The sequence below is a fragment of the Brachypodium distachyon genome, chromosome 1 (genome assembly GCF_000005505.3).
Source record: "Brachypodium distachyon strain Bd21 chromosome 1, Brachypodium_distachyon_v3.0, whole genome shotgun sequence".
NCBI classification, from domain to species: Eukaryota; Viridiplantae; Streptophyta; class Magnoliopsida; order Poales; family Poaceae; genus Brachypodium; species Brachypodium distachyon.
This window is the reverse complement of record NC_016131.3, coordinates 25,152,883-25,172,440: the sequence shown is the minus strand read 5'-3', so window position 1 is coordinate 25,172,440 and position 19,558 is coordinate 25,152,883. Positions and strand designations below refer to the sequence as shown.

Here is a 19,558-nt window from a genome sequence, read left to right as displayed (position 1 = left end):
TAGTAGCAGCTGTAAGAAGATCAATCGCAATTCTGGCAGGCTAGAGTAGCCAGAAAGGTTAGCCACCAAGGAGTCGAGTCAAGATCACCTTTACTCCTACTTTTGCAGGCCAGTTTCTTGTGTTGATTCATTCAGGCCGTAGAGATGATCAGGACGTGCCACGTAGGTAGGTAGCTTAGCATCCATCTGCCCATCAGCTCATGTCAGACTGCTCCCAGTGGCGGTGGCTCCCCCTCCGAATGTTTTGCTCGACCCGCCTCCCTCTCCGAAGTTTTTGACAGTAACAGTATCCTTCAGAACGAAATGGCAAAAATTGTTTGGCGAAAAACCCGTAAAGCGACACGTGTCCTTTCCACCAACGCCAAGGTCCTTCCACCAATGGCATTGGTGGAAGGGCGCAAGAAAGAGCTTTTCAGTTATAGTGCATTCCGGAAAGGCCACGTGTCGCTTTCTGTGCTTTCAGTCAGGATAATTTTGTCAATAGTTTTTGAAGGAAATCATTTTTAAAAAAAAAACTTTGATCAGTGGCCACCGCCGAAAAAAATTCTCCCCCTCCCGATCAAAGACCTGTTCATAGCGCGTCCCACGGTCCTACTGTTGAGCAGGACAGGAGGAGCAGGTGCGTGTACAAAGACCCGGTCTAAAAGTCCACAGTAGTCTGAGGAAAGCCAGCATGCATGCATTTGCAAAAGAAGCTGACATATGATCTCTTCCATTGACCCCCTCCCCTGGCCTCCGGTGTGCAGTGGAGGTTGTAGACTGTAGTGATAAGGATGAAGGAGCTAGCTTTGCCATTGGCTCGGTTTAGAAAAGGAGGAGAAAGAGAAAAAAGGAGGAGAAAGAGATAGAGGTTAATTAGGACAGAAATGTATCAGTGCTGATGAAGTGATGAGGACTGTCAGATACACTCATAATTGGGGCAGAAATGCATATATGGTGCTGGTTTTGAGTGGGGTTTTCTGTTCTAGAATGAATGGGTTAAATTTTGGCCACCCCTGCACATGTTAAAATCATTGATTATTTATTTCATCTAGATATTTGTACGTTATTTTCTAGGAAAACATACTAGTATAATCTAAGCTTCTAGTACAAGGCAACAAGGTAACATACATATATATATTTCCTGCCAAAATAAAACAGAGCAGATTGGAATATCTTGGAAGTAGCAGCAACCAACACATGAATAAATGTAGGATCTTGAAAGTAAAAACCCAACCAACCAAGCAAGGAAGGATTACAAATAGCAAACAGCAGTGCATGAGCAAGAGCAAACAGAGGAGGGCTGTGTGTGTGCGCGTCTGTGTGGGTGCACTGTGGCATGGAGGCCACTGCATAAATAGTACTCATCTCCTTGGCGTTTTGCTCCCCGTCTCCACATCAGATCAGACCATCACACTCACAGGCCCCTCGCTCAATCTCTCCTTCCTCTCGCTTGTGTCTTCTGAAAGAACACACAGCACAGCAGCCAGGAGGGTCTCGCAGTTGCGAGCTTGAGTCGATCCCTGAACAAGGTTGCTATTTTCTCTGGAGTTAGATGCGTCCATCTTGTTCAATCTTTCCTCTTCGTGTTCTTTGTAAAAGTAGGTTGGTTGGTTCAAGCGATTATGCGACAGAAAAGAAAATTCCTTCTTTTCCCCTGGGAAATCGCTCCGACTTTCTTTTTTCGTGATTTGGTTTCCTTTGTTTAGCTCGTCTTGCTTCGATGCAGAGTAGCTGTAGGTGTATGTTTCTGTGCAGCAGATCGCGTCCTTTTTCTCTGTTCTACCAGTGGCTTCTTCTATTTTCTTTCCCTCTTCAAGTTCTTCGGGCGTTCTTGAGTCCCTCTCTCCTCCTCCTGCATGCTTAATGGGCATCAGTATGCTGGAATGGCGCAGATTTCTGTTTTTTTTTTCTGTAGGAAAGATGGGATTTTGGTGTGTAGAGACAGACTCCGTTCTGTTTGGTGTTTTACTGCATTTTCGTTGCTGTTTTTCCAGCAGGGTTAAGTTCTTTCATAGATTATCTTGTTTGATCCCTGTCTGCTCTTCATTTATTTCCCCTGTTTGATTTGGCTAGTCTAGCATGTATGCATGGTCTTTTTGTTTGATTCAAACAAAAAGATTGCTTCTTGGCTGATTCCCCTTTATATGTATCATGTTAGTCATTTTTGTTAAATTGTTGTATGTACCCATGATGTAATTCTTTCGTTTAAGTGTACGTACTCTTGAATGTACTTAACAACTTGACTTGTAAATCAATAATTTATTCTTAGCTTTTGTTTCTGTTTATGCTCCAGATAGTTGAGTACGCTCATAGCACTTACTGTTTATATTTTGTATAGTTTTGTCTGACTATTGACTTTGAACTTGAAGTACTAGCAAATATTCACATTGGTCATTGGTAGCTCAGTCCCTATGTACATTCTATTATGGGGGAGCTATGCAAGCTAAAATTAGATTCAGGCAGACATTCGAGTTTGCTATAAATCTTCTAATCTTGCTTTTGTTATGACCAACTTGTAAAACCTCTACAGTTTCTGGCTGCTCAATTTTGCATGTGTGCATAAGAAGCTTCAAAGAGAAACCATAGTTTTGACCTGTTTTGGGTGATTGCTCTGACAAATTTTTACTCTGGGCAGTTGATTGTGCTTGCCATCGGCATTGCTGCACTGTTCGGAGCATGGGATCGAGGAGACCAAGACTGCCTGGATTTGGTGATGATGGTGGCGGGAGAGGGGGTCAGGGAAGAGGCGGACGTGGCCGGGGCGGCTTCTATCCACAGCAATACCAGCAAGGTGGCCGTGGAGCTGCGGGCTCCTACCATTACAATGGCCAGGGAGCTGCTCCTCAGCCCCGTGGCGCAACAATGGTGCCGACACAGCAATGGCGTCCAGCTGGTCCTGCTGCTGCAGAGGATTCCGGCCATGGACAGCCCTACAGGGAAGTGCACCCACAGCAACACAACAATGGTGGCCCGCCTGCGACAATAACTCCCGAACTGCACCAAGCAATGGTTGATGATGCTCCACATGAGCCTGCTGACATGATCTCCTCACCAGAGGCAGCTGGCTCATTGGAGACATCACCACCACAGGCTCTCGAGGTGGTCACCGAGCACCTCGAGGTCTTGTCCATGCAGAGTGAATTGAGTGCCAGCCAGGGGATTGTCCAAGCAATTCAGTTGTCCAGCAGCTCTTACAAGTTTCCTCACCGCCCGGGGCGTGGAAGTATCGGCACGAGGTGCTTGGTAAAGGCAAATCACTTCCTTGCTGAACTGCCAGACAAGGATCTTCATCAGTATGATGTGCGTGTGGTTTTTCCTTCTCTGACTGCAAATTTTTCTTGTACCTACTACCACATCTGGTTAACTTCTGAAAGCTGTTGACAATTGTACATGGTTTCTTGATTCTTCGACAGGTTTCAATCACCCCGGAGATTACGTCACGGATTGTAAGCCGTGCTGTGATGGAAGAGCTGGTGAAGCTGCACAAGGTATCATATTTGGGTGGGCGGCTTCCAGCCTATGATGGTAGGAAGAGCATGTACACGGCTGGTCCGCTGCCATTTGTTTCAAAAGAGTTTCACATCAATTTGCTTGACGAAGATGATGGTTCTGGTTTAGAGAGGTATGGTCTTTTGGGCTTTTCTCATCGTCAGCACAGTTTTTATGGTTGTAGGTCAAAGCATAGTGTGTGTTTTTCACCATTTCTGACTGTCATTTCTATGATCTAGGCGTCAGAGAACTTTTAAGGTGGTGATTAAGTTTGCCGCAAGAGCTGATCTTCATCGGCTCGAGCAATTTCTAGCTGGAAGGCAGGCAGAGGCTCCCCAAGAGGCCTTGCAAGTTCTTGATATCGTCCTGCGTGAGCTGCCAACAGCTAGGTAGAGTGAATATCTAGGTAGATTATGATAGGAGACAACGATGAGAACTGTACCGTGATGCTTTCGCTCGCAATGTTTCCACAGATATGCATCATATGGTCGATCCTTCTTCTCGCCTGACCTGGGGAGGAGGCGATCCCTTGGTGAAGGAATAGAAAGCTGGCGTGGGTTTTATCAGAGCATTCGTCCTACTCAGATGGGATTATCACTAAATATCGGTAAAGCTCTCACCATTTCTCGGTATATATGTATGACTCTGAAATGTGGGGTTCCCCTTGGGTATATATTTATGTAATACATAGCCAACCCACTGATCAGCAATTAAAAAAAGCTGCATTTTACACCATAACTTTCAGAACTAAACTCGTTTTCTTGATATATATTTTTTCAATGAGGGAAACACCAGCTATATTTTTAATTAAAAATTGAAGCAACACAAGTACTCTTCTGTAGAAATGCAATCAGGTTGGTGAACATTACTGAGTCAATGTTTCATTCTGTGACCCAACTTCCTGCTAGCAGCACATTCCTGATTTTTGTGAGCCGGAGCTTGATTATTTCAGGGTTTACGATTATCCCATTAAGTCCTACATAAAGTTATGAAAAGGTATTTGCGATAATGAACTGAAGATGGAAAAACTGATATGTGAACACATTGTCGACTAGCTAGCCAGCATAATCAGTGAGGACTTACAGTTTTGGTTCAACTGTTTTGCTAAATTAATAGTTGCTCTTTGCATTCCAGCTATCTTTGAGATGGGATGTTACTGTTATTTATTGTAGGAAGCATCACATAGTTCTGTTTCTTTGAATTACAGAGATGCCTCTTGGTGTTGCTTAATTATTGACTATCAATATTTCATACTTCCTGAACACTTGCCATAATATATATTTTCCTTTCTTTTCCCATCTTTTCAGACATGTCAGCGACATCTTTCTTCGAGCCACTACCTGTCATTGATTTTGTTGCACAGCTTCTAAACACTGATGTCTACTCAAGGCCCCTGTCAGATGCTGATCGTGTCAAGGTATACTTGGCTAACATTTTCTTTTACTCACTATTGTATCCCTTTACTTCAAAATGGAAGTACCTTTGTTATAAAAAGATGAAGTATTGGGTTATTCAACTGAATATACAATTAATTGTTGTTTTATAGCATCCATTTGCCGTAACTCTCCTAAGTTTGATGTCTTTATTTTGCATTTAGTTATCTGAGCTATGGTTTCTTGCGTATTTGTTTGTATTTGGTCACTCACTTATCAAGCAATTTCAATGTTATTGTGCCACACCCTAGATCAAGAAGGCCTTAAGAGGAGTGAAGGTGGAAGTTACTCATCGTGGCAACATACGGCGGAAGTACCGTATATCTGGTTTAACATCTCAGGCAACTCGGGAGTTAAGGTATTGAGCTTCCTTTAATCTTCATGCACTACTGTGATTTGCCTTTTGTTTTCTTCTGAAACCATTCATGTAGATTGAAAACCCTATAATTATTCTTATTTTCCTAAAGAAATGATATTATTTTGCTACAGTTTTCCTGTTGATCAAGGGGGCATGGTGAAGTCTGTTGTACAATATTTTCAGGAGACATATGGTTTTGCTATCCAACACACCTACCTTCCCTGTCTGCAAGTTGGTAATCAGCAGCGTCCAAATTATCTCCCCATGGAGGTAAGTTAGTGAGAAGCTGCTTTTCTTTTCCTTCTAACTTTTGGCAGCAAAAACTGCAATTCCGTTGTTTTTGACACGTGCTTAACAATCAAACTGTTTCGTTCAAGAATTAACAATCTGAATTTTCTCAGGTCTGCAAAATAGTGGAGGGACAGAGATATTCCAAGAGACTGAACCAGAGTCAGATAAGAGTTCTCTTAGAGGAGACATGTCAGCGCCCACATGATCGGGAGCGTGACATAATTCAGGTATAGCATTTTCTTCCTGTTACAGTTCTGTTGGAGCTCTATCATCCTATGTGCAAATTCACATGCTTATGCAAACCACAATTTCTTCTGTGTGGACAGATGGTGAATCACAACTCTTATCATGATGATCCTTATGCAAAAGAGTTTGGAATTAAGATAAGTGAGCGCCTGTCATCGGTTGAGGCACGAATTTTACCTGCTCCTCGGGTAGGTGGAACCACACTCCTGTCGAGACATGTCTTTTGAAGCTCTTTATGCTGTGACTTATCCCTTCTCTGGCAGTGATATGGATGGAGCATTATTTTCAATGGTTATGTGCGTGTGAGAGAGAGAGAGGGTGGATGCAAATTTTATAATAAACATACAACATAAGTCGCTGTAACACACTAATCACTGCCCATTTTGTCTCCGTTCATGCAGCTCAAGTATAATGAGACTGGTAGAGAGAAGGATTGCTTGCCTAGAGTTGGTCAGTGGAATATGATGAACAAGGTAATGATAACTTGAATAGTATTTTCCAGCATTATATAGATTGTATATTTAACAAACTTGGTTCTATATTTGTGATCAAATGGTATCAATTAGCTACTCTATTGGGAGACATGAAGTCGTTTGATGATGATGCTCTTATGCTTGACCTCAAAGGAAAAAAAAAGAATTGATCTCCGTTTGTCTAACATTAGCTTCCAATGCATTAAATCAGGAAAACACTGTTACTTTGGATGTCCGTGTTCAAACAATTGTATTGTTTGAATGCAAAAGAAATAGCAGCTAGTTATTTACTTATGATATCTATTTACTTATCACTACTTCACTATTTATCAACCATGTTTTTTTTTCTATGTTCAGTTTTCTCTATGGTAATATATTTGACATCAAAGAGCTGTATTAACTCCACATAGTCTTGACCTTATACGTTCCTTTGTTCACTTTATCTCAATCCTTACTGTACATGCCCATTTTTCCTTACCCAGAAAATGGTGAATGGTGGTAGAGTCAGGAGCTGGCTGTGTGTCAATTTTGCTCGAAACGTGCAAGAGAGCGTTGCTACTGGATTTTGTCGTGAACTTGCTCGCATGTGCCAAGCCTCAGGAATGGCAAGTATCCCTGAAACGCTTCCAGATATACTTGAATATTGACACACAAAATCTTCCACATTACACATGCTATTTTTTCCATGTACTTGTTTACAATAGTAAAAGTTTTGTTTTACAAGCAATTATAGGACTTTGCTTTGGAGCCTGTTCTTCCGCCTATATATGTGCGTCCGGATCAAGTGGAGCGAGCTTTGAAAGCCAGGTTCCATGATGCAATGACCATACTTGGACCTCAGCGCAAGGAGCTTGAATTGCTTATTGGAATACTTCCTGATAACAATGGCTCACTTTATGGTATCTAAACTTTCAACTATATTTATTTCTGCACTCTTGCATTCAAGGTTCAAGCCAAAATGCTCATCCTTTGCCTGTATCAGGTGACTTGAAGCGTGTCTGTGAAATCGACCTTGGGCTAGTTTCCCAGTGCTGTTTAACGAAACAAGTGTTTAAAATGAACAAACAGATCCTGGCAAATCTTGCGCTGAAGATAAATGTCAAGGTTGGTACTCACACGATTTTGCTTTTCTTGCATTTTATGCATTTCTTCAGTTGAGTCCAACATAATTCTCTTTTTTCAAAGGTTGGGGGAAGGAACACTGTACTGGCTGATGCATTGTCAAGGCGCATTCCTTTGGTTACTGACAGGCCTACGATTATATTTGGTGCCGATGTCACCCATCCTCATCCTGGTGAAGACAGCAGCCCTTCCATTGCTGCAGTAAGTCTAATGATGCCACACTTTCAATTTACTGACTTCTCTTTACTACATAAACAGCATTTTGCTAAAAGAACATTAATCTTCAACTATTTGTCACCCTGTACTGCAGGTTGTGGCCTCCCAGGATTGGCCTGAGGTGACAAAATATGCTGGCCTAGTTTCTGCTCAATCTCACAGGCAAGAATTGATAGAGGATCTATATAAAGTCACACATGATCCACAGAGAGGAACCATCCATGGTGGCATGATCAGGTATCCTCACTAGTCACCAGCTTCAGTCTCCCTCCTCTTTTCGCCCTTTCTACTTTTCAGCACAAGTCATACAATCGGTTGCCCCCATTTGCAGGGAGCTTCTTATATCCTTTAAAAGGTCAACTGGAGAAAAGCCTCAGCGAATTATATTCTATAGGTATGCTCCCTTGCAGAAATTTCCACTCATTCTTTGAAGCAATATTTTTTTAAGAACAATACTAGCAGTAACTAACGGCAGTACCGGTGCTGCCTTTTTCACAGGGATGGTGTCAGTGAAGGCCAGTTTTACCAAGTTCTACTGCATGAGCTTGATGCGATCCGAAAGGTAACAAACTACACATTCCCTTTTTTCAGAATTTTCTCAACTTCCTCGTGATCATTTTTTGTCTGCCTTTCAGGCATGTGCATCGCTGGAAGCAAATTACCAACCGCAGGTTACTTTCGTCGTGGTTCAGAAGCGCCACCACACCAGGTTATTTGCACACAACCACAATGACCAAAACTCTGTTGACAGGAGCGGCAACATACTTCCTGGTGAGTATTGTTAGGCCATTATCCTGCAGGTTGCTTCTATCTTTATCTTGCCAATGTATTTTAATTTGTTCTCTAGTCTGATTGCCTCTCGATTATATTTCCCAATAATTTGCAGGTACTGTTGTTGACTCCAAGATCTGCCATCCTACAGAGTTTGACTTCTTCCTGTGCAGCCATGCTGGCATTAAGGTAGATGTTGACACCTAGTTACTTACATATTCCTCTCATTTAAACATCAATGAGATAGTTCAGTTCAAATTATTTCTATTTTCTGTAGGGCACAAGCCGTCCTGCTCATTACCATGTACTGTGGGATGAAAACAACTTCACCGCCGATGGGCTGCAGACCCTCACTAACAACCTCTGCTACACGTAAGTCTCAATACCATTCTTTTGCATGGTTCATTCCAGCATCTTGGTAAATAAACATTCTCCCTGACTCCCAATCTCTTCCACAGTTATGCAAGGTGCACGCGTTCTGTATCTATTGGTAAGTTGGCAGTCGGGAAGTTTTCTGTTTTCATCAAGAATCTGTTGATCTGAAGCCTTGAACTTGACCATTTCTGACGGAACATGCTTTTGCTCTATTGTTACATTGCATTGCAGTTCCTCCTGCATATTATGCTCATCTGGCTGCCTTCCGTGCCCGTTTCTACATGGAGCCAGATAGCTCCGACAGTGGCTCTACAGCGAGTGCGCGTGGAGGCCTGTCCGGCTCGTCGACGTCTCGCAGTACCCGCGCCGCTGGGGGTGGAATCGTCAGGCCCCTTCCTGCACTCAAGGACAGCGTGAAGAGGGTCATGTTTTACTGTTGATGCTCTAGAATCTAGTGCTGCTGGATTAATAAGGAGGCTCTACTATGTCTCATTTGCATGTTAGGCGATTTGGTGTTAATCATTTGGAGATTTCAGTAATGAGACTGCTGATTAAGTATGTGTGCTGTTTGTGGCTCTTGACTTGTGAGGCCATTCCTATGCTGAATAAGGTTTCATTAGATTCCGTTCTATTTTTTTGTGTTTTCGTCAGACTCTGTGCTAGTCTGTTTCCTGGAAGCTGGACTGAACTTGGCTCTATTTATCCTCTATTCACATGGACCAATTCCAGAATCATTATTATTTTCACCTTGTTGGATGTTCAAAATGTGCTTTGGCTGGTATATGTTTTGATTTACAACTGCCCCTGATTATGATTCGTTTAAATGAATTTCTTTTTTGGCTCTTTTATTTTGCTAAACAAGAACTTTAATTCTCAGCGAGCAACAATGTTTCCCCTTTTTTTAAGATGTACATTGATCTCACATCTCATGCAAGTTTATAACAAATACGAAACAGATTCTTGGCGTAGAACAATCTCCAATCCTTGTATTTATAATCACTTGTTGCCATTGGCAATTTTGATCTTTGTTACATATTCCCAATAAACAATGAATAGAATGAAAATCACACATGTATACAAATCCCACACCAATCAACTTCACACTCTGGTATCAATGGAATGAATTGAGCTGCGAGTATTTCGCTTCATAATACGATCATAGTTCATCTGTAGCTGTTCTGCTCATATGTTGGCGGCTTAGGCCCGAGTAAGCTGGTCATGATCCTGGACACATGAAGAAACATTTGGAGATTAATCAGTATGCATGATTGATCTAACCTAGCACTCATCACTGTGTTGTTTTGCAGATAATTTCTGGAAGGAAGAAGTGAACACTAACCTCTGCATCCGATTCTGCGGCTTTCTGCAGCACCCAAATTCCAAACAACAAACGGGTCAGTCAGTTGCTTCTCCGGTCTTTCTTCAGTAAATTTCGTAAGAGTGCGCACACTTGCCTTTCTTTTGGCCTTAGTACGATCTCGTTAGGCGCAACCATGCCTGTCGAGGTTGAGGCTGCGGTTCTTGGAGGTTGTTCCCCTACTCTCGGGACGGTCTTCACCTGAAAAAAGTTGATATGTTCAGACCTTCTTTTTGTTGCATTTGCAACCACAAAAAATAAATCAGATCCTAAACTCACCAGGTTCCTAAACTGAAGATTGTAGAACATTTGGATGTAGCGCTGTTTGGCCACTTTCTCTTCCTTGTTCAAAGTCCTCCAGAAGCCATACATTGATCCCATGTTCAGCACTTTAGTTGCATATATTTTCCATGTGTAGCTGCCATCATGTATTAAATTTTGTTATAAGATGATTATAGGAAGACTGGTGCCTATCATTCATGATGCAGGATATGAGTTGGCGCTTACCATTCATAGATGCGCTGAAGTCCAGCTGTGGACACCTTGTTCCAGTAGCTTGGGTCTTCCTTGCACTTCTGGAAGAAGTCTGCAATCTTGTTGCCTGCCTCCCTGCCGTTCATCGGGTTTATGTGGAAACCCGAAACTCCATCGACAATGATCTCTGCTGGCCCTCCCTGATTTGTGGCAAAGGTCGGCAGCCCGCAGTTCATTGCCTCGATAACTGTTAGCCCGAATGCTTCATAAAGTGCAGGCTGAAACAAGAAATATGGATTGTCAGGCTAGAGTTGAGGTTTTATCTCAAAAAGAAAGAAAAAGCTAGAGTTAAATTGTAGGCAATGGTTGGTTACTCATGCACCCTTGTAGGTTGTTGCTTACCTGAACAAATGCACCCTTTGTGTCTGCAATGTAACGGTATAGCTCGCCATTACGGACACGGTCAGTCTGTGCCTTGATCCAGCGGATCTGTCCTTTCAGCTGGTACTTGTCAATCAAATTGTGCATCTTGTTGATCTCATCTATCTCTTCTCGGTCCTTGGACTGTGAAGCATTCAGGAGGCCCGCAACGACGACAAGGTTCACAAGGTCCCTGACCTTCTTGTTTTGTCCATACCACTCGACTAGTCCAGTGATGTTCTTCACCTTGTCCAGCCTTGCCATCGAGAAGATGATTGGCTTGTTTCTGTCAGCCAGATACCCGCTGATTTGGTAGAACCACAACAGTTAGCAACTTTGTCTGATCAAATATAAGTATGTTTGTTTCCAAGGGACTTACATGTGTTCATCAGTGTCCTCCTTACTGTACAGTAACTCCTCGATCTGTGGGTGTAAACCTGTCAGGCGCTTCTGCTTCTGTGTGTACGGGAAATAGACGGACTGATCGGCTCCAGGTGCAGCAATGTTGAACTTTGGATCAAATACATTGATGCCCGTGGCATAGCGGCAAAGCCCAGGCATTGTGAATGCGTAGTGGTGTTCATATTGACCAGGCTTCTCTTTGCTGCATCACATATTCATGTTAGAAGGTTCATGTTAGAAGGTTCTAGTACTAAGTATTCAAGCATTGTTAGAGCCTGAAGTTACAGTAAGATCCAGCCTACAGACCTTCCAGCAATTTCTTGGTATGTGCTAGTGATGATAAAGTCTGTAGTGTTCATGGCAATCATATCAGCAGTGAATTGGCAAGAGAAGTGGTACTTCTGGTCCAGCTCTCTCCACTTGACATCTGAGTCTTCGTACTTCGTCTTCTCGAGAGCGTGTGCAATTGTTCCCTGTCAGGAAGACCATTTAAGGGTGTCATATAAAATTGTGATTGGTGACTGAAGAAATCTTGAGGAATTCCATTTAATTAGCCATTTTTTTCACCTGTGTCACTCCTAATTTGCTTGACATGAGGGACGCCACCAAGTTGCCATCAGTGTAGTTGCCAATGATCAAGTCTGGTTTGCCCTCTAACATGTCAAGAATTTTGACAGAAGCATCCTGAAATTACATCAGGGTTGAAAATTTACTCAAGATTACAAAGTGACAGGGTGCTGGTAATTAAGAGTTCACAGCTGACAAACCTGGGCATATCTCTCTAGGTAAGGGTAAATATCAAATCGGGAGACCCACTGGCGCAAATCCTTCCCATCTTCGGTCTTGAATGGCACACGAAGTATGTGTGAATATTGTGTATTTTCTACTGGCTCAAGCTCCACATTACATTTTGTACCTTTGGAATCTGGTATCAGTCTTGTTAGCTGTGGATAGTATCAGGAATTAGTTTAGTAGTTTCTACAGCTGACATAATAGGAATGACTAGGATCATGGTGTAATCAGCTTTACCACAAGAATCTTTGGCGTTACATTCAAACCCTGCTGCTTTATTCTTTGCAGCAGCTCCTCTTCCATGGACCTCACTTGGTCTAGGATGTAGACAACCTATTAAAAAGAAGCCATGCTTTCAGAGTATGTTAACTAGTGAGCTATTGTCATTTCCTGTTATTTGATGAAATCGGTACCTGACCACCAGTGTCTGGCAAGCCAAGAACCTTCTCTTGGCCAAAGTAACCATGAATAGAGAAGACAACAATGTTAAATATGGATGGAACCCTGCTGAAGAACTTCTCCATGTTGATAGGATCTGGTGCCTGGAGCACTTCAGATAGGAAATTCAGCGTCTCCTTGCACCTTTCAGCATTTTCACCCCATCCCTTCTCCAATCCCCACTCCTGAAATCTGCACGACCATTATAAACAAAACTTAGGGATAGTTGCATATTTTTGCACCACGAACTTTCTATCTACGTAAAATGGCAGTACATCACCTCTGTTCGAATTTCAAATATGGTGTGTATTTTGGCAGCCCGCTAACAAAAACTTCTGCAAGGAGTAGTGCTGTCTGAAGCTTGTTCACGGTGTCGATTGTGTCATTAACCATCAGCTTCTGTGTTCATAAGAATATACAAGCTAAATCAGTCTGTTATTTTTTATCCTTTGATGATCTCTGTGATATGGATGGCTGATCCCGTTACCTCGCCGCGGTAATTCAGGGCCAGTAAATAGTCTAGCAACGGTTTCATGCTTTCAGGCTTGCCACTCAACTTTGAAGACATGAATTTGGAGACAAACTGCATCCCGTTCCCTATTGACGAGGGCAGCGTCAGATGAGGTGTTGAGAGGTCAAGAGCGCCAAAATCAATTTCCAGCGAGTTGTCATCCTTGGCCCTGAATTTCACATGAACAAATAATTTTTCCTTTTAAGCTTCACCCTTCTACTCATGCGGCATCAATTACATTTTGATCCATGTGAAACTTGTATATAATAGTAGATGCATACCATTTCTCATCATATAATGTCTCTTTGAACTTCAGGTACTCCGATGGTGTAATTCCTTCGACCGACAGATCATCGGAATGAACTTTGACGTATTCCCAGATGCCAGGATTCATTCTGACAGCGAATGCAACGAACGGTGGTAGCACTACTGCTTCCTGCAAACATAAGGTTACTCAAATTAATAAGCTCCATTCTATCAAACTTAATTCTAGCTGCAGAATGTAATTAGGTATTTAACAGTAAAGTAACCTGTGTCGAACAAATAATGTAACCGAGAAAGCCCTCGACAAGCTTTTCCTTCTCGACTTTATCATCTAGTGATTTTTCCAGCTCCTCCATGAGCTGCTGGTTCTTCAAGAGCCTCCTACCCTTCGATACATACCTGAAACATTGATATCTCGGATTTCAGGATGGTAAAGCTTGCATCAACAATATCTCTTATGCAGTGCATGACATAAAGAAGAAACTGTTACGTGTATTACAGCACACACAATTTTGATCCATCTATGATAACTTTACAAGTTTGATTTAAGTACCTTTGGAAGCATCTCTTCATCTGGTACCGGCTTTGTCGTAGCGCATCGGGCATGCTCTCGGCGACGCTATCCATCCTCTTGAAGCTGAGCTTGGAGGCCATGGTGACAGGCTACCAGGCTTGTGAAACTGGGTGAAGAAGGTCCAAGAACTATATTGGGAAAGGCAACTAAGAATGAATGTCGTGGAGTTGTTTGATTGTCTGGGTGCTGATGAGCAGCAATTTATAGAAGAAAGCACAAAACTTTCCTCCCTGGACAAAGATTTCTTTCCTGTGGACATAGCTGGCAATGCAAGATAGAGTATGCAAATCTCAGAGGAGAAAGCACATTGCTAGGGAGAAGTTATCCCCAAGAAACACACAAGGCAAGAAAGGCATTACATCATAACATTGTGAGATGGGTACACTTGTGAGATTCCTTACACTTGTAGCATTTCTTCTCCCCTTCCCTCTGGCACAAAAAGGGGGGAAGCCAGCAGTTTTGACATTCAATCGTGGGGCAGTTGGTAAACCTTTATCCATTGAGCTTCTGCATTAGACCAAGAACTTTCAGACGGTGACCAAAAGCAACCAACTCAGATTTTTTGTTTGTGGTCGGAATTAAGCTCCCATTAAGCTGCTGCCTACCTGATGTGAAACAAAAGATCATGAACGACCTTATTCCAATCTCAATGACATAAAAAGAAAACTCAGAAGCATCAAAATAAAGAAATCAATAACAAATCTTTGTTCTAAACTCAAAAGCATTGAAGAGAGAGATGCACAATGATTTGTTTCCTCTTAACCAGAGCACCAACGATTCGAGGGAATCAGATTCTAGGGTAATCATGAAATTTGCACAGGCAAAGTTCGAAATTACTTAAATAATGATCACAAAAACATTCTGGCATGAAAAAAAATTCCATGTACACAAGTGGCAATACTTTATACTCATCAAAATCCATCAAGCTCAGTGTTTACAATTTACAAATCGGTGTAACCAGGAAACAGAAGAATTACACACATTGAGTCCTGGTGAAGGATCAAAGCCGTTGTCAGTTTTGGGAAAGGGGGAAAAAGAGCATCTGCTGACTGATTCACCGAAAGTACCCTACTCATCCTCAGGTCTCATCAAAGCATCATACAGTTTCTAGCGTATATATCAACTGAATGATAATTACACAACTCCCGCAATGTATGTAATCACAAACTCCTGGAGCAGTCAGGACGTGTTGGCAGAAACATGTCCCTCTAACAAATCAAACAAGTGGCTGCAAGAGAAAAGAACATTAAATCCTTCTGTAAGTTGTGAGACCATATTTCAGGACAAGATGAGAAGTATTGCGAGGCAAAAAGAATACTGTACCAAGATTTTCAGAAAGCCTTCATTCTTCAGACTGAGCATTTGTCTCATACATCCGGCGGCCCTTGTTGTACCGTATGTACCTCTTGCCATCAGTGCTCGTGATGCGTACCTCGGGGATCTGCTGCACAACGTGCCAGTTCTTGCCACCATCCAGGCAGCTTCTGAGTAAAGGGAGTGTGCATTCTAGCTCGAACCGACGCAGGGCATTGCGCTTATGGATCAGCAGCTCCAGCCACCGTGGGAATGCAATACTCCAGAAGATGACCAACTCTTCAAAAAAGAATGTCTCTGTCGATGGGGGAAACACCAGTCTGAGATGCTCCACTGTGTCAAGGCCTGACACATGCTTCAGCTTTGAGCAGTCGTCAATTGTTAGAGACTGAAGCATGGGCAAGTTGGAAATCCTCAGAAGTGCCCTGTTATCTTTCAGATGGAGCTCATCAGATAGTTTTGGCAGGTCCTTTATCTCTGTTAGGCTATGTGCACCATCGATACGAAGGTCACTCAGAGCAACATGCTTTAGACCTTCCGGTAGGCCTTTAAGTTTAGTGCAAAACTGTATGTGCAGTGACTTAAGACAAGGCAACAATGTCTGGCTCTCTTCCGCAGTTAAAGACCAGTTCTCCAGTTTCTTCATGTTTTTTAGCTTTAAAACCTCCAGCTTGGGGAAAGAAGTGGCTTTTGACATAACAGTCGTACCAAGGAATTCAGAACCAATCGTGACAATGGAGTCTGCATTTGAGATTTGCAGGGATTGAAGCTGGTTCAGGCGGCCAAGCGCAGGCAGTGTGGTGCATGACATGCAGTTGTCAAGATCCAAGGACACAAGGTTGGGGAAGGAGGTGCTTAGCTTGGGACCCGTCATCCAGTTCGGAAACTTTCGACCTTTGTAGTTCTTGATTACCAGATTCTCGATGCTCGGGGGTGGAGTGAGCTCATTCCATATCTTTTCACTCACTTTGGCTGAATCAACTACTGCTTCATGTTTTTCCTTCTCTGTTCCCTCTTGGTTCCCCTCTTCTTCTTCTATTAACGGTGCTTGCTCGGAGAGGTGTAGAACCTTCAGGAATGGCTTGTTTGCAAGTGCTGCAGCTCCTGAAGTAGTAGCCCTATCAAGTCTCTCTATATGAAGGAGCCTCAATTCTGACAATGCTTTAAGGTCATCTAAGTCACAACCCCCACGGTCATTGTTGTCGTTACCAATGATTAGACCAGACAGATGGTTAAGATGCCTCAATTCACCCACACCCTTTGGTACATAGCGTAGGGAAGTTCCCTCGAGATGGAGGCATCTAAGTTCTTGCAGTGCACTGATGGACCAAGGAAGTCTCTGCAATCCTTGGCAGCCTTGAAGGCTCAAGGTCTGCAAATTGACGAGAAAGCCGACGGAAGATGGTATTTCTCTGACCTGAGTTCCATCAAGATTGAGGTACCTCAGATGTAGCAATTTACCAATGGATTTTGGGAGGGCCTCTATTGCTGTCTTGCTCAAATCCAGGACCCGCAAGCACGGGGCTGACTCGAGAAGAAGATCATCTATTACTCTGACGTTTGGGCTGTTGAAGAGCATCAGTGATCTTAGACTCATCTGCTGCTTCACTGAAATTGGATCCTCCAAGCTGTTCTCCATGTTACACAATGCAAGATGCCGAGGCTTTGACAAGGAAGAGAATGGGCACATGCTTGCACTCTGCTGGCCATCAATTAAGATACTCTCATCTGTTATCAGAAATCGGGCTAGTGAGCGGAGAAGATCATGCGTTATCCAGCACTGATCAAGGTTATCAGGATCTGGTTTTAACAAGTTTCTGCCTATCAATTCAGCATAGTACACTTCTGCTGATTCTTCCAGTGACTTGTTTTCGCTGGCATCTACAAGGCTTTCAGCAATCCAATGCCGAACAAGATCGAAGCGCCGAATGGGGCATTCTTCTGGATACAGAGAGCAATGGAGGAAGCATTCTTTTAGTTTAGAAGGCAGATCAACATAGCTCAAGTAGAGAGCTTGCGGCACTTCTTGAAGGAACGGTCGCATGGACCAAGCATCACTTTTCAGAACCATCTCCCACTCAGCCTTGCTCGTGCCTCTTGACCTTAGGACACCCGCAATGACCTTGATTGCTAGAGGATGGCCTTCACATTTCTCTGCGATCTTAATCCCAACATCCTCCAGTGCTTCAATCTCTTCTGAGCTGCATTCTGGAAGAACCTGTTCCCGCAACAATGCCCAGCTATTCTCTGTGTCCATTTTGTCAACATGGTGGACGATTGCATTCAAGCTTGTTGCCACTTCCTCATCCCGTGTCGTGATCAGTATTCTGCCTCTGGCCACACCATCTCCCAGTGGATCTTTGAGCAGATCATCCCATATAGCCGGGCTGTCCAGGTCATCTAAGATAATAAGAAACCTCTTCGAGAGAGCAGAACTGAGTAGACCGAGGAGCTCCTCCTTGTTCTCTGTATCCCCAACATTTACACCGGCACCTGTGATGATCTTCTTCAAGAAAGCTAACTCGGACAGATCCTTCGACATCCTCACCCACATGCAGATCGGGAAGTTTTCAGTCATTCTCTCATCAGTGTATATCTCCCTGGCAAGCATGGTCTTGCCGATGCCCGCCGCGCCGACAACGGCGAACAGATCCACCTTCTTCTTGCCCTCTCTAAGCATCCTTGGCACAAGGCCACCCACAGACTTCTGGACCTGCGTCCCTATCGCACGAGGCTTCGCCGCGTCGGAACAACTCCTGCAGAAGTGATTATCATCACTGAAGAACCAGTCCCTCTTTGAGCCAGGGTTCACTGATCCAGCAGGGGGTGTGGGCATTTCATCCTCGATCTCCCTGAGCCTGATGTCGATGTCCCTGATGGTGAACCCAATCTCATGGTGGAACTTCTGGGGCCCCGAAGACCTGAAGCAGGAGAACATGAAGGCGCAGCGCACCTTGGGCGCCGGCGGGTGGTCCTCGGCGAGGATCTTGGCGCCCTCGGCGGCGCAGACGTCGAGCACGTCGTCGATCTCGTACATGGCGTCCTTGAGCTGCGCCACCCATGTGTCCGCCCTGGAGCTCAGGACCCTCCTCTGCTCCTCATGGGCGACAATGGCGTCGATGCGTGCGAGCGTGGCCAGGAGGCCCCTCACGTTGTCCCTGATGCCCAGGGCGGCGCAGGCCTCCTGCCCGGCGAAGTCCTCCAGCGCCGCCGTGCATCGCTTCACGAAGGAGTCCAGCACCGCCGCCATGGATCCAGACTCGTGCAGAGATAGTAGCCACTCCTTCAAGAACAAACAGAAATAAATTTGTGTCAATACGCGGGAATAAAGTTGGATCCTTTGAACGGAATTAGAGGCTGCAGAATCGGCTGCGCGATAAAGATCATTGATTCCCCTGCGCGTTCAGCGGCTGCAAGGACTATAAAGATCAAGATTCTTTACTTCCGCTGATTTTGCCCAAAAAAACATCCTTTCCCAATTTATTTGGGAGTTAAGAAGATCGAACGGATACAGGAAATTGGCACCATAATTCCTTTTCGTTCACTCCGTAATAAATTTCGGAATCAACATGTTAAAACAAGTGGGGAAAAAAAGGGAAAGAAACAAATTCATTTAATCGCATCACGAGAGCACGCTGAAAATAATCACAATAAAGACTGATAAAAAGAGCTCTTGATTAATCGATTGATGATTACCTGTTAATGGTGGTGGGAGAAGCGAGAGAAGAGGAGGAGAATGGAGCAAGAGGAAGGTGAAAGCCAAAGGGCGGCGACGGCCGGCAAAAAATGCCTGCCACCACCTCAATGGCTACCACCTTCCTCCCCTCCCTTGCTTTCCCAACCAAATCAAAGGGATCTGTCCCTCTCAAGAACTCAACTTTCCCCCCATATTTCTCCCACCCTTTAAATCCGGTCAGACCACCTCTACTTGATTCTCCAATGCAGACAGAATACTCATTCTGGTAGGTGTGCCATCTTTATGAGCCAAGAACACAAATGGAAATTAACAACCTGTCACAGCCCTTTTTCTTGCAGACACCTGGGAAATTGCTGTTATGGAAAATGGACACCTTTAGGGGCATGGTTGGGAACAATGTAGTGAGGCTCTTGAGCTTGGCAGGGGCATTGGCTGGATTTCATAGGAATGTGAGAGGTCAGGGAGCAAATAAAAGGAGGGGAGAGCAGAATTGGCCAGGCTATTTTTGTAATCAGGGTGTGCAGCTAACAGCAATGGACAGCAACATCTTTAGCAGTTT

The 19,558-nt window shown here is 43.8% G+C and overlaps 3 protein-coding genes across 3 annotated transcripts; 1 reads left to right on the top strand and 2 right to left on the bottom strand.

Moving 5' to 3' along the window:
- Positions 1-1,285: 1,285 nt before the first annotated feature.
- Positions 1,286-9,521, top strand: LOC100836314 (protein argonaute 1D). The gene is made up of 23 exons (XM_003563186.4): positions 1,286-1,511; positions 2,618-3,282; positions 3,396-3,604; positions 3,711-3,860; positions 3,945-4,078; positions 4,779-4,888; positions 5,156-5,262; positions 5,394-5,532; positions 5,664-5,780; positions 5,880-5,987; positions 6,201-6,272; positions 6,755-6,877; positions 7,006-7,171; positions 7,255-7,376; positions 7,458-7,595; positions 7,705-7,847; positions 7,942-8,004; positions 8,109-8,172; positions 8,246-8,381; positions 8,497-8,570; positions 8,659-8,753; positions 8,840-8,871; positions 8,988-9,521. Exons 2-23 carry the CDS (start codon positions 2,659-2,661, stop codon positions 9,194-9,196), a joined length of 3,135 nt encoding a protein of 1,044 aa, XP_003563234.1. The 5' UTR covers positions 1,286-1,511; positions 2,618-2,658; the 3' UTR covers positions 9,197-9,521.
- Positions 9,522-9,716: 195 nt separating this feature from the next.
- Positions 9,717-14,245, bottom strand: LOC100836007 (sucrose synthase 7). The gene is made up of 17 exons (XM_010241109.3): positions 13,968-14,245; positions 13,681-13,813; positions 13,432-13,586; positions 13,127-13,319; positions 12,920-13,038; positions 12,615-12,831; positions 12,439-12,534; positions 12,177-12,353; positions 11,977-12,093; positions 11,716-11,882; positions 11,387-11,611; positions 10,990-11,311; positions 10,621-10,865; positions 10,393-10,531; positions 10,211-10,314; positions 10,096-10,119; positions 9,717-9,980 (listed from the first exon to the last, which is right to left on the bottom strand). The coding sequence occupies exons 1-17, from the start codon at positions 14,066-14,068 to the stop codon at positions 9,920-9,922; spliced, it is 2,595 nt and encodes an 864-aa protein (XP_010239411.1). The 5' UTR covers positions 14,069-14,245; the 3' UTR covers positions 9,717-9,919.
- Positions 14,246-14,855: 610 nt separating this feature from the next.
- On the bottom strand, positions 14,856-19,356 carry LOC100835699 (putative disease resistance RPP13-like protein 1). The gene is made up of 3 exons (XM_003563184.4): positions 18,999-19,356; positions 15,312-18,585; positions 14,856-15,216 (listed from the first exon to the last, which is right to left on the bottom strand). The coding sequence occupies exon 2, from the start codon at positions 18,550-18,552 to the stop codon at positions 15,331-15,333; it is 3,222 nt and encodes a 1,073-aa protein (XP_003563232.1). The 5' UTR covers positions 18,553-18,585; positions 18,999-19,356; the 3' UTR covers positions 14,856-15,216; positions 15,312-15,330.
- Between the last annotated feature and the right edge of the window lie 202 nt (positions 19,357-19,558).